The 15254-nt window shown below is 37.6% G+C and overlaps 1 protein-coding gene across 3 annotated transcripts in view; it reads left to right on the top strand.

The window, feature by feature from the left end:
* fdl (fused lobes) overlaps positions 1–15254 on the top strand; it is a 134013-nt gene that overhangs the window by 43152 nt on the left and 75607 nt on the right. The window contains exon 2 of one of the 3 annotated variants that reach the window (XM_067775837.1): positions 13271–13410. The exons of 1 other annotated variant lie outside the window; for it this stretch is intronic. Coding sequence is in view for 1 of the 2 variants with exons in the window: in XM_067775835.1 (XP_067631936.1) it covers positions 4970–4986 (17 nt within the window). In the remaining variant the exon portion in view is untranslated. Of the gene's footprint in view, positions 1–4778; positions 4987–13270; positions 13411–15254 lie in introns of those variants that run through there. One more of the 3 variants, XM_067775835.1, reaches the window with a different exon arrangement.

The raw sequence follows: 15254 nt of genomic DNA, 5'->3' as shown, positions 1-15254 counted from the left end.
TGCTTTGGGGCAAGCTTAACATTATAGTTGTTTGGATACATTTTTTTACTCTTGAGTTTATCAACCCTTAACTGCGTAGCAACAAATTTTTTTGAAATTTCCTTTTTTGAGTTTTGTTTGAATTTTAAATCTAGGGTCCTTTCTTCGGCTTTAACCCCCCGTGGGCTGGTGTAAAGTTTTAGTTTCTAAACCGTTTTCTTTTTGGATTTCTTTGTTTAATTCCTTCGATTTTTCTTTTCACAAGGAAGAACATTATTATTTTTTTTTTTTTTTGCTAACCACCCTTATTTCCCCAACCTTAACTCGCACACTAGTGGTGACTGTTGGAGTCTTTTTATAGTTAGGCTCTATCAACTCTGTATTTGGGATTTAGTTCTGTTTGGCGACCACATCCCTGTAGGTCAAGAAAGTTTTCCTTTCCTGAGCGATTGTTGTCGTGTATGGAGGAGGAAGACGCACCGGAACGAGTTGCTGGTGGATTGGGGTTGTTCAACAAGAACCAGAGGGTCACAAGGAGTGTGAGCAGAGCGCTGCAGAACCAGGTGGTCGGATCAATCTTTACGCAGATCGACACGGGCGTACCCCATCCCGTAGATTTTTTGCCAACAGGGATTTTTAACAGGTGCACTTCGCGGGTTTTTAGGTCGACTAGTCGGGAGGAGGTGATACGTCCGGTTACGATTAGGAGATCAGACAGTTTCTATTTCAGCGAGGAGGAAAAGAGTTCAAGTTTTTCCAGGAAAATAGACCAACTATTTGAGATGACGGATACGGAGGAGCCAGGTGCTGTTGGGGAGGCAGTCCCTAGGAGAATTGAGCCACCAGCAAACGCGGGTGCTGGGGCAGCGGAACCCCGGAGAAGCGGACCTAGTTCCACAGCCGCCAGCATCGAACAGTTAAGCCAGATGATGGCGATGATGGCACAGCAAAACCAGGTGATGGCACAATACATGAACGAGGTCCGTCATATCCGGGATAACGTGTCGAACCTCAGCAACCGCGTCGCTGATATGGAGAACTAGGCACAACCGTTAGGGCACCGGGCTGAGCGCGCGTCTACACCCGAGCCTAGAGATGCGAGAAATGACACAGCCAACCAGCGTGTCAGTCCAGGTGCAGCAGGGGGGGTTTCAGGTAGCGATAGGAACACCCAGGACCCACCGAGATGGAAGAAGTTGGACCTGGATAAGTGGCATGTGAAGTTTGACGGGACGACTAAGGGAATTACGGTGGAGAGCTTCATTTTTAGGATTGAAAAGTTGAGGCAACAACACAACATATCCCACTTTCAGCTCTTCACCGATTTCCATTGCCTCGAAACGGGCTCTGCCTTGAAGTGGTACTGGCAAGTTCTTGAATATCACGCCGACGAACCCGAGTTCGGGTATTTTGAGCTCAAAGCAGAACTGCTAGCCCACTTCAAGACTGCAGAGTCCGATTACGAGATTATAAGAGAAATTATGGAGCGCAAACAACAGTCACAAGAAGGGTTCGACGACTTCTACGGTGAGGTCCATAACCTGACATTCCGCCTGCGGAAAAAGATCAGATCCAGGAGAAGGAGCTAGTGGGGATCATTAGGGGCAACCTGAAACCCTACCTTGCGAACTTAACCTTCGCATCAAAGATTAACACGTTGGCGGAGCTGAAGGCTGAGTGTAGGAGGGCAGATCGGCTCATAAAGGAGAACCGAACCCGTCCCAAACCGGTCAACGAATTAGAATATCCCGAAGTGACACCTGGGGATGAGGGGATCAATAGTCAACCCGTGGAGGCGATCACGAATCCGGCCAAACCGAGAGGGCCAAACCAACAACCATATCGCCCAGTACCGGGAGCTACGAACCAACACAAAGCTTTGAGCAACTCCAAACCCACCACCAATTCGTTTTGTGCGTCCCCTTTCACCTCATGTTATATTTTTCGTGTGGAATGCCTGTAGATTTTTTTGTCAAGAATCCGTCCGAATTGAAGAGAGATAATCGTTGTAAATCGTCCTTTCATGATATGTTATGTTTTGCGTGTGGGGGTGATATATCTTTTTGTGTTTACAAAGCGGGTAAGGGAAACTCCCAACTGGCGGAGATTGCCGGGAAATCTCGCCAGGGGACAGACTACTCGGAGACCAACCCAGCTTCAGAATTTTAGAAAGGGCGGACGACAATGCGTGTAGAGTCAAGTTATGTGTAGGGAAAGCCGAGCCAAAAAGTCTACATCAAAGGAAGCTGGAGTACGAAGCAGCTAGACAAAGAATTTTTTGCGAAGAGTTTCTTGCTAAGAAAAGAAATAGAAATTTTAAAAAGATAATGAAGATGCAATCAAAGAAAAAAAATATGAGAAGACTTATTAATAAAATAGTAGCGACAATTGTCACCATGAAAGGCGATTAGTCGTATTTAGGGGTAGACTTTTGGCAGGCTTTCGATCTGCAGGTTGTTAGTCGTGGGGTTCTATCGCATCCAACTCACGCTGGCGTTGCAGAACTTGTACCCGCCGAGGGCGACTTATCATTTGAAGCGGTACAGCATGTTCTGACAAGAGAGCAAAGTGTGGCGTTGGAGAAGGTCAAGGCGCAGTTTCCCTCATTTGCGGTCCTAGGTTTAGGGAAAACGAATGTGGAGGAACACGTGATAGAAGTCACAAATGAAAACCTCCCAGTCAAGCAAAGGCATTACCCTATATCACCAGCGATTCAAAAGCTAGTTTTTGAAGAGCTCGATAGGATGCTTGGTTTAGGCGTGATAGAGGAGAGCAATAGTAGCTGGAGCTCTCCTGTGTCGCTGGTGATAAAGGAAGAAAAGAAGCGTCTGTGCCTCGACGCACGAAAAATTAATGAACGCACCATCAAAGATGCATATCCACTGCCAAATATCGACGGGATCATTAGCCGACTGCAGAACACTAGGTTCATTTCGGCCATTGATTTAAAAGATGCCTTTTGGCAGATCCCGCTCGAAAAGAAATCTAGGGAAAAGACAGCATTTACAGTGCCAGGGCGTCCCCTATACCAATACACAGTCATGCCGTTTGGACTGTGTAACGCAGCGCAAAGAATGTGTAGACTTATGGACAAGGTTATACCCGCTTCTTTACGTGATTCCGTGTTTGTGTATTTAGATGATTTGTTGGTATGTTCCGTAGATTTTTCGTCTCATTTATGGTTGTTGGAAAAGGTCGCTAGATGTTTACGTGAGGCTAACCTTACCATTAACGTGGAAAAGAGTAAATTTTGTTTTAAAGAAGTTAGGTACTTAGGTTATGTAGTGGGCGATGGATGCATCCGTACCGATGCGAACAAAGTTGCTGCTGTGAGGGATTTCTCCGAATTCCGCCGAAAACACCAAAGCAGCTCCGACGGTTTCTAGGGATGTCAGGCTGGTACCGTCGTTTTATTCAAGACTACGCAATCATTGCAGCTCCGCTGCACGACTATCTCACTAAAGACAAAATAAAAAGGTTTACGATGACTGATGAGGCTAGAGATTCGTTTGAGCGACTAAAAAACGTCGCTCACTAAGCTTTTTACAACACTTGTTTCCACACTTTTTACCTACGCAGAGATTTGGTTTAACTTCATACAGCTTTCGTTGTTTACCCCGAAGTCTTTTAGGAAGTTTTCGTTTCTTCTTGTACACTCTTGTTCCAACGCATATCTCGTTTTCTAATTCCCCAGAATATGTCTTTTCAGACTCAGTATCGATATATGGCACCAGTGAGTTATTCTTGATCGTTCATTGGTATAAAACACAGTTTTGATTTTATTTTAAATATAATATAAAATAATTAATCGCCTTATTTTGTAAAAGCTCCATATTAAAATAATAAAACAATTTTATTGGATTTCACAGAGAAGCACTTTTGAGGTAAGTATCAATTTGCGGTCACAAAAAAAGTAAACAAACCTCAAAATTCACTTACACTAATATTTCTTTTTGATTTAGCTTGATAACGGATAATATCTGTATTTTTGTTGGTTACACTTAAATTGCGGGCCAGCAAGTTACTCATACGACACGGTCAATAGCTCTCGAATAAAGTCGCTACTTATGCGCCATATTAGAATCACCTATTTAAAAACTATATACTAGTTATAAAAGAAATCACCAACAAATGTTTAACAGTTGTGAGTGTTTATTGACTTTTGACCAAAGACGGTAATTGTTTTGCCCATAGTGCGATGCATAGAATTAAGCTCACTACGGCAATTGTATTTGCACTTAATCTCCTACTCACATACTTAAAAACATGTATGTATGTATGTATGTGTGTGATATACCGGCAAAGCGTGGTGTAGTATGAATGAGGATTTATTGTCGCTAACAAAAGCTACACCCGGTGTTGGCCATCAGTGATGTGCGTCCATTAATTTGTACATATCTACATATATGTAAATCTATAAATGTGTTTAAACAAATAACAAAGTATGTACATGCACACTGCTCACCTTATTCGATTACCACTTGGCCCCCTTGACCCAGCGACCCTTGGCTGTTGTTCAAACCGAACGATTAGCGGTTGGCGGCTGCTGTAAGGGCTACCGAGCATCAGCTGTTTCAGCCTATTCATGTTGCATCACTGAGGTGTTGCCTTATTTTTATTTTGCATTTTCACTTGTATTGGTGGCGTTTGTGTCGATGGTGGCTGGTGACTGTGTCTGGTGACACACATAAGTAGAATGTCTGCGCTGTTGCTTTTTACACTGCGTCACTTTCGTCAATGTTTCAGTTGTAATTAACGCGCGAATCCAATTGGTGGTGGTGTAAATATTTGTATAATTATTATCAATTCAAATCTTTATTCAAAAAATAATGTCAGCTGTTCAACGGTGGAAGCGGTAGCAAATTTTGTTGTTGACATGGTCTATGACGTTCCCAAATTTTAGAAAAATTTAATCCGTATTGTACTTCTGTTTGTGTGTATTTTTTGGTGTGTCAAATTTGTCTTGGCTAAGTTGCATAGTGTGAACAAAATGCTATTAACGCGCAGGTAGGAGGGACATATTGAAAATTAAATATAGAATAAGTACCTCTTACTATATATACAAAAAAAAAGATACAAATAACTTAAAACAAATTACATCTGGGCAATTCACAAGAGTTTTCATGGTTCCGAATATAACGTTTGATTAAAGCATAGCACATACGGCGGCAAGCATACCTTATAGATTGACTAATTATTTTATCAAGAAAATTAAATTCATTATTGTCGATAAGAGTTCGGCAAAACTTATTGGAATAACAAATAAAAGATAAAACATTTGGTAATAAATAAAAGCGAAAAAAAAACTCTTCAGTTTTTTCCATTGTGAATTCATACAAGTGAAAAATCTTTCTATTCCTACATTGCCATACCTACCTGTCAAATAATAGTTGACTGGGAGAAGTAAGGTCTGTTTTTGTCCGCGTTTAATAAATTGAAGTGCCATGAATTGCCCATTAGTGTTTCAAATCAATTCAACAAAATAATTTTTTTTTGTTTTTTTTTTTGAGTAGTTTATTTCAGTTTTTGAAAAAAAAACTAAAAATTTAAAATAAATTATTCAAAAATAAAAAAACCATCGAGAATTCATTCTAAGATAAATCTTTCATGAATAAATAGCTTTGAATAATCTTCGTACAATACATTTTCAAGGTAATAAATATCTAAATAACAATTTAGCCGAATAATGCCCAACTCTGTTGTCGATACATCCGCTCTAAGAATCGCACATATGATACTATACATACATCTGAAACTCTATTGTACAACATACAGCAGCGAACGGAAAAATAGCGGTGAAAACAATTATTTAATTAGGGTGTCGTGATTGCTTTAAAATAAAGCAGAAGAAAAGGAAGGTTGGAGAATCCATTAGCTGAGCTGTGTCGATTTCCTTGCCATCGTTTGTTGAGGCCGAGATAGTAAAGCACGAGCAGAGCTGTTTGCTTACATCTTCTGCTGTGAGGAGAGCGCTGCTTGTTTATGAACTGCAATTATGATCAAACTGCTCTTCCTTAACTGGCCAATGCCAAACACTCAAAGAAATATACGAATAATTCCTAGCTGCAATCGGACCAGACTCTTACTAACGAGGCTTAGTGTTGCTTTCATCAAAAAATGTTTTTATATGATGTGCTCCAACCTAGCATACATATGTATCTAAGAAAATATATTGTAACGAATATTAGCAAAACTAAGGGGTGCTGCTATCTCTAAGCCGATGATAAGCAGTGACGTGAATTCACATCAATAATTCAATCATTATGTATCTACATAAACGAACAAAATTGCGTCTACACATATGTACCATGTACGTATACGAGCAGCGGAGAATCAATGCACAAACACATGCATACATCTGAGATACTTCTAAAAGTATGCAATGAGAGAAGCTATAAAATCGTGCAATTGTAGTTACAGCTGAGAAGTTTGAGAGCTGATGGCAACTAGTAGATTCTGGAGGCGCCTAGAAGATGCGAACGTTGAAATCAGAGAGTATAAAAGGCAGCAAATGTAGAGGCGCTGGAATTCAGTTTGAGTTGAGCTATCAAGCAGTTTCGATTAAGGCGCTATCTAGCAAGCCATAACAGTATTATTTTGAAAGTAGAGTTTCATTTGAGCTATCAATCAGTTTGTTTATTAAGCAAGCTATTTGTTGCAAAGTATAAGTGTTATTGTGAAGTACTTTAATAACGGCCATTTTTCCATTATTCAATATTGGAGTTATTTATTCAACAGTTTAGTGATTCGAACTTAGCAGAAGGGCAAATAAGAGGATTTGCAAGTAAATTCGTTACAATATGCATACATATATAGCAGAATAAAATTTTGTAATCGGATATTCTAGTGAAGGGAAATCTCGCCTTCACAGTCAGAGATAAGTTTTTGATGTTTAAACATCTTAGCTCACTGCGTGGGCAGTACAGTATGTAAGCGTAAGCGGAAATATATTGAGTATAATTTAGGATAATGTGGTAACAATACAAGGCAAAGCAAGAAGGCAATGAAAAGAAAGGAAAGTTTGTTATAGTTATGTTATCGACGAGGTATATATAGACAATTTATGGATTTGTTTATCGAAAAGTTATTTAATTGTTATCGTTGCCAAATGTTATCGGAGAGTTATCGATTTTTCATCGATGAGTTAGCGATTTGTTATCAAAAATGTATCGATTATTTATCGAAAAATTATCCATGATTTAAAAAAATAATCAAAAGTTTATCGATATTTTATAAAAAGGTATAGATTTGTTATCAAAAAGTTATCGATTTATTATAATATATATATATTGTCGGTTGTTTATTGAAAAGTTATCGATATGTCAACAAAAATTTGTGGGTTTGTTATCCAAAAATTATCGGGGTTTTATTTAAGTGTTATCGTTTTGCTATCAGCGTATCGATTTGTTCTCGAGAAGCTATCGATTTATTAGGGAAATGTAACGGCTATCTAGAAGTGGTATCGATGTGTTAAAAAAGTACTATGTATCATTTCGTTATCAGCGTACTATCTATTTGTTATAAAAAAGTTATCGAAGAAATAATATGGATTTGTTTTCAAAAACATTTGATTTGTAATCGAAAAGTTTTAGACTTGCTTCATAAAGTTATCGAATTTGTTTTGGAGTCATTCCAATTTATTATCGGTATGTTATCGAAAAGCTAACGATTAACTATCAAAAAGGTTGAGATTTTTCTATCTAAAAAATTTCAATTTCTTATTGGCGTGTTTTTTTAGCGCCGTGTTATCGATTAGTTAACGAAGTATGATCGGTTTGTTCTGAAAATGATACCGAGAAAATTTCTATACAAAATCGATGACTCTTCTATAAAACGTCGATAAAAAGCCAATATTTCGCTTTCGATAATAGGCCGATAATAAAACAATAACATGTCGGTATCGGTTGTTATCGACAAGAAGTCGACGAAGTTCTTCTCAAAAACTCCGAAATTATTGGTCTATGGGAAAGTAGCATCTATTTAACAGCATTTTTACACATCGAACTTTAAGAGTGCTTGATACTCACGTTTTGGTTTTTAAAACATTGACACATATAATTAGAGAGCTAACAAGGTCGTATGTGCCATGTTTTTAAAATGTTTTATACTGAAAACCATGAAAACAAAATACGGCTTTTGACTTTACCAAGAACGAGATATTCTTTTGAACCAACTAAAGGTAAAATGATATTAAATGCAATTTCCTATATCCTTTTCAAAACTGGAGCCGGTAATAAGTACATAGTACCATACCTACATATGTACATACAATTATACATGAAAATAGTCTAAGAATGTACAGCCCCATGTGTGAATCTCACTAATTTAACCCATTATGCATATTTCATTAAGCCGCATTATGCACGGTGCAACAAAAATAACAAAATAATAATACACTGCGTCTGCTACATCGTAATATGTATAATTCTACGTGTAGTTCATTGTATTGCAGTTTGTTTCTCTCATCGTATTCATCGTGGTTGTACGTGTGGTATGAGTGATGATTGTAACCGTGTCGTTGTACCGAAATATTTCGCACAATTTAGGTTATGTATAAGCCGCGGTTGGTAGTGAAAAACGTAACTTTTTTATACCTAGTGGAATTTAGAAGTCAGGACGTTACATCACTTAATCTCAGTGAAATTTCGGTAAACATTTTTTGTATCCAAATAAAATGGGCCTGATTACGAGTGGGTGCAATGGTCCCCTACTTTCCTGATTCAAAAAATTTTAAACGGTAATAAACCCTGCAAAATCGCGAGTACTCCATACATGGACCACACGTACAACCACGATGAATACGGAATATGGACCAACCGAGTACTCCAAAATTAACCACAATTCATACAAAAAATATGGTCCAATTAACATTGTGATGTCCTAGGACGGGACCATATACTCCAGCTCCGCATTACATCAGAGTAATCCATGGAGTACCTACAGTCCAATAAACATCGTGTAGTGATTACAATCGTTAAAAACGAGCAATGATCGGCTTACAATATGTTCGTGTAGAAATATGAGTTGGTCCATTGCTGCATTACAGTGGAGTACAATGGTAAGTACTCCAGTGGACCACATGATCCAACGATTTTTGTAGGGAAACCTTCTCTAATGCCATGAGAAACTTGGGGTAGCCAGATTATGTTAAATGTGTGTATGATACATTCATATTTGTAACAGGATTCCTCTCGCGTAGATGACGTTGACGATTGGGCTGCGGAAGCTGTGAATTGCGCTTATCAACTCCTTGAATCCGACTCGATAGCTCATCGATAACCTTTGTTATCGATAAAAAATGTAACCTACTTAAATTACAAATAGGTAGTTCATCTATACCTAGTCTATAACAAATATGAAAGGGATGTTTTAATGCCGACTCCTAACTGCAAATGCAAGACAGATGAGTTTTCATGGCAGAAATACACTGGTAGGTTGTAGGAGTGTTATCGATGTTGATGGTCCTATGATGCACTCGGAATGCTTGCTACTAAATCACTGCCGGAAGGCGACCCCGCTTAGTCGCTTTGTCCGCGGATTGTACCCAAGATCTTCAAAGTGGTAGGCGGAGATCGCTACCACCACACCGCGGTGGCCGCTGATAACATACGGATAATATTCTGATTGGTTTCGGTTTCTCATTTTTTCTTTCCATTCCCCGATTCGCTTATTTCTTTATTTCTTTTCTACTTTTCATATCCTTAATTTTTTATTTTTCCTTTTCTTCCTTCCTTCCTTTACTTTTATTTCCATAGGTATATTATTAGTTTACAGCAGGTATATTATTAAGCACTGGAGTGAATATAAGGAGGACAGTAAGAGGTAAAAACTTATTGAAAGTTATGTTGCTAGGCCAAACAGGATAAATTATGATAAGAGACGTCACTCGTTACTCGCAGCCATTTGTCCGATGTTTTCTAAGAGGTAGTCTCTGGTTTTTTTTTTTTTTTGGGCGAGATGTACATAAAATGTTTTCTATACATTTTCGTGAGGTATTCGTGTCTAATTAATTAATTCTCTTTTCAAAAATCACAGTTTCACAAGGTGCCTACACCGCATGGATAAATGCGAGACAATTCAAAAATGTCCCTCTTAGAAAACATTCTGCATCAATTTTTTGATTCCAAGCGAGTTACTCGCCACTCGTAGCAGACTGGTGGCTCTTATTATATTTATCCTGTTTGGCTAGGCCAAAGTTACTGCAAAGGAACGTTTACTAGTATATATATGGACAAGAATTGAAATGCCAAACCCACTTTTAAACAGAGCCGTATACTTAATAGCGCAGATACGCAGCCGAGTATAAAATACTAATGTCCACCTGAACGTTGAATCTCTTAGTCATTTTGTCATATATGTACATTGTATCCGTTTCTCGCAAACCACTTCCTTTCTGCACGATAGTTTTCCAGTGAGGCAAAAAATAAAAATAAAAATTTAAAAACAAAAAGCTTGAGCGTCTATGCATTTGTTATTTGCCTGTATGTTGCATTCATTCTCACGTAATATAATAAAGCTACTTCATACTCTTACCATGTTGACTTTGCTTGTTATTTTGTATGCAACCATCATGATACATTGCCTTATTATCCTTGAGAGGATAACTAAAACTATATCACATACATACATATATGCATGATTATAGACTATTTTCATGTTTTTTATTTTGCAATAAAAAATTATTGTGCGCTTTGTTGCAAGTTTCCACCTTCTTGTGCTTACCTTTCTCATCCGTCATATGGACAATGCCTTGCAATCATGCGCACACGGCCTACATTTCAAGGTCATTCACGTCTTCTATTACCTGTGTGCTAGCGTCGCTGCAACGTCGATTTAATTGTTTGTAGTCATCATTTTCCGCTAAGCCGTTTGTTTGGCTTCCTTTCTTTTTTGCACTTGGCACACTTAACGAAAACATATGTTTATAACTAAATACATATTAATGTAGTAGGCAGTGCATGCATTGCATTATGTTCTTTGGTAAACGACGTATTAAATTTGATATAAAGAAACTGTGCGCTGGCATAGAAAGGTCATTTTGACTGTCGTGTACTTGAATTTATGGAAATTGAAACATTTTCATGTGTGATTTCACTTTCTAACTTTCTGTGATTATTCTTTGGACGTAATCTGTAGCGTTTTTATTTTCGCATACAAATGAAGCGAATTAGATTTGGACTATAGTCTGTAGTCTTTCCCAATATCAAAATCATACAATGACCTGCTTCATAGTATAAATATCCATTGTTGCCACCTGCTGTGTGCCGTCAAGTGTGACAGCTGCCACGCAAGTGAGTTACAATCGAATAACACGTGCCACTTACCGATATATGCAGGTTCTCATATTAGTTGTTGTGTTTCCAAATTGTTGGTTAACACTCTATTCAAAGGCGATAATCCTCAACACATTAGACTAGACATACAGAGTGTTGCAATTAGACGCAAAAAGTTTCAATCGTTCAAGTTAACGCCTAATTGGAGCTAAAGTTCGATGCTATGAAATAAAAGGAAAAGAAAACAATTAAGGACGGGACTTTCTTCGGCTGTGCCGAAGACTTCATACCTTTCATGAATGGGGCTGAACAATAATCTTATCCCGTTCGTAACCTCCAAATAATCGGATGTATAAGATAAGAAATATATAGTGAACAGATGTACATACCTAAACGAAAATGGCAAAAAACCCCCTTATGTGAACGATCGGTTGTATGGGATATATATTATACATAGCTCCGATCGAAATGATTTTAACAGGAAATCTTCTATGAAATATTAGAATACATATCACCAAGTTTCACGTTTTTATATTGCAAACTAAGGGAGAAATGGCCAAAAATCTCTATCTGAACGATCGGTTGTATGGGATAGGTATATACTATATACATATAGCTCCGATCAAAGTGATTTTTTCAGGAAATCTTCTATGATATATTAGAATAAATATCACCAAGTTTAACGTTTTTATATTGGAAATTAAGGGAGAAATTGCCAAGAAACGTTCTATCTGAACGATCGGTTGTATGGGATATAACTATATATAGCTCCGATCAAAGTGATTTTTTCAGGATATCTTCTATGATATATTAGAATATATATCACCGAGTTTCACGTTTATAGTTTCTAAATTGCGGCAGGAATGACCAAAATCGTCTTATCTGAACGATCGGTTGTATGGGAGATATATGTTATAGTGGTCCGATCCTACCGGATCCGACAAATGTCTAATATAATACAAAAATACATCCTTGTGCCAAATTTCATTGAGATATCTCAAAATTTGAGGACTAGTTTGCGTTCAAACAGACGGACGGACAGACGGGCATGGCTATATCAACTTAGTTCGTCGCCCTGATCAATTCGGTATACTTAGCGGTGAGTCTATCTTCTATATTTCTCAACGTTACAAACATCGGACCAAAGTTAATATACCATTTCATGTTCATGAAAGGTATAAAAAAACAAAGGAAAGCACAGAAGAGGTTTGTTACGTGTGTGTTCGACTGGGTCTAGACTAGTTATCGATTTGTTATCGAAGTGTTATAAATTTGTTTTCGATAACGCGATATTTGTCGGTTTTTTATCGCAAAGATATCGATTCATTATCGAAAAGTTACCGATCATCTGTAGTAAAGTTATCGATATGTTATCAGAAAACTATCGATTTGCTATTGGCGTGTTATCAGACTGTTATCGTAAGTTATGGATTTGTTACTAAAAAGTAAGCGATTTGTTACCCAAAAATTATCGATTTACTATCGAAAAGTTATCGAATTTAAATCAAAAAAATATTTATATACTATAAAAAGTAATCGACTTGTTATCGATTTGTTACCGGATTGTCACCAATAAGTTATCGGCGTGTTATTGATTTTTTACCGATTTGTTACTCAAAATTATAGTTTTACTATGGAAAAGCTAACCAATTTTTATTAAATAATATCGATACATTGTCAAAAGTTTATCGATTTGCTATCGAAAAGTTATTGGAGTGTTACCAATTGGTTGTGGTGGTGTTATCGATTTATTGAAGAAAACTATCGAAAAAAGTGCAAAGTTTACAAACAGCGATGGTTACTAAAACATATTTCTGAATTTCACTTCTTCATCAGCTAGCTTTTTTTTTGTTTTCTCTAATATCAATAACAAAAACAATTGTATAAAGCAATATGAACACGTATCGCTAATAAAAAACAGATGATAAAAAAAAATTATAAATTATTATTGTTAGTCATTAAAAAACAAATTCTAAACATGTATAATAATTTTTATTTAAATTTCTTTTTATTTTCAGGTAAGACAATCACAAAATACCGTAGAAGCTTCTCGACATCATTAAAGTGGTAAAATAAGCTTTGCATTGAAGATTTTAGTCGTAAAATTTAAATGTTCTGATTTCCAATGAAATCATGAAACGGATGTGCCAGATATTAGGTGAGTATTTTACCTAGAAAGATATTTGTCCAAGCACTGAATAAAATTCAGATATTTGGTCTGAATATATTTTGACCTAACCGCTGAAACAACAGAATGAATAATAAAAGACACAGCTTTTAGTTTATCTGTAAACTAAACCAAACAGCAGAAAAGACTACAATCCAATCAGCTTTATTCTCTTTATGCTGAAAACACTGTAAGGACCTAAAGTGTATAGTAGTTACTTGCACATAAGGCAAAACACTAACTTCTTCCGGATTGACAAAACTCAATACCCATACTAGAAACATGAATCTGTTTAACAAGACTTTGAGAAGTCTTTAAACTTCAAGGAGCACACCCTGGTAGGCTTCATCGTCAATAAGGTTAAAACGGAAGCCGGCTGTTCTATAGTTTCATGTCTTGATTCTATGCTCAGCAGTAGAGCTACGACGTACCGTCTCCTCTCCCATCGATACTGTCATTAATGTAGGACGAGGGTTGTCGGATCTGTTGACGGCTTAGTAATACTGCTAACTGTTAAAGTACTTGAAACGTTTGGCGAGCTATTGGAAACGGCAATTTAATGCATTTCGAATGATTGGGAAAACGAGTTAGATGTGAATTCCAAAAAAACGGACCTAGTCCTGTTCGACACTAAGCAAGAAAACACTAAATCTGTATTGGCTTTATTATCGACTCTAAATCAACCCGGAATGAGGAGAAATAAAACAAATAGGTATTGTCAGCGTATTATACCAGCAAAAGGGCATTCAGGAGGAACTGTCTTCGTATATTTCCTATGGTATAAACATGGTGCTGTAGTATGGTGTAAGGTGCTAGACGAAAATAGAAATGCAGTGAGGGCTTAGAGGCGGAGAGCTAGCATCGAGCTGCACCTCAGGAAGGGTTAAACCTTATATAAGACCTTTAGCATATGCGTGTGACCTGCATGAACATCAGCAAAAAGGGCTCTTAGACTAAAATAATCCAAGCAATAGAAATAAGCCGAATATATGCACGCTGATTTCATCTCATAACACCGCAGTAGGACGTTTAAAGAAAAGGAAACTAATCTTATGTCTGACGCGGACAATATTAGGGCATTTTCTGACTTCCAGGTACACAACTTAAGGTATGTTTCTAGGGAAGAATAAGAGGAAGGCTTAGATAGTGGCCGGGGTATTACAATTTACATCACAGGACACTGGGCCATCGCAGCGATGGCGTACACCAACAAAGTCCCTCTGCAGAAGCGGGATTAAGAGAAAACGAGTCGATTTATCACTTAGTCTTCCGATGTTCTGGACTTTAAACAACACGACTCAGACTTCTGCGACGGTTTTTAGATAGTTTGGCGCAGATATGTAAGGTGTATCCTGCGCATCTACTTAAGTTCATGTGGGGAAGCAAGTGGTTTACTGACGAATAATGGTTGGACGAATATGCTTCCACCCCCGGCAATCCCGACGGCACCCTCAACAGAGAAAAATGCCTCCGAAGGGCAGTGTGTGAATTATTTGTTTAGCAACTGACAAGACAGGTAAGAGTTTACTCCAATACAGATCGAAGCTAAGCTAAATTGACTCAAGTCCTCGTTAAGTCTGTTGTGTGGCTCCTTTTCCGAGGCGGTAAAGGGTTCTTCATTTCATTACTGTCGCTGGAAATCAAGATTTTAATGAGAACTGTACTAAACAAACTTTCAGTTGTCACAAACCAGAATTTTACTGTTGATTCGCATCACCCTGTATTAAAACGCCCATCTGTGTAAATATGTCAAACCTGTCGGTAACTGAGTTTTTTAATGTTACACATAGTCAGGCGTTTATTATTGATTGTTTTCTTCTTGTTCATTTAACAAA

Source organism: Eurosta solidaginis, chromosome 3, assembly GCF_040869045.1.
Source record: "Eurosta solidaginis isolate ZX-2024a chromosome 3, ASM4086904v1, whole genome shotgun sequence".
In the NCBI taxonomy this organism is placed as follows: Eukaryota; Metazoa; Arthropoda; class Insecta; order Diptera; family Tephritidae; genus Eurosta; species Eurosta solidaginis.
Note: the sequence above shows the minus strand (reverse complement) of the source record. Positions and strands in the feature narration are given on the sequence as shown.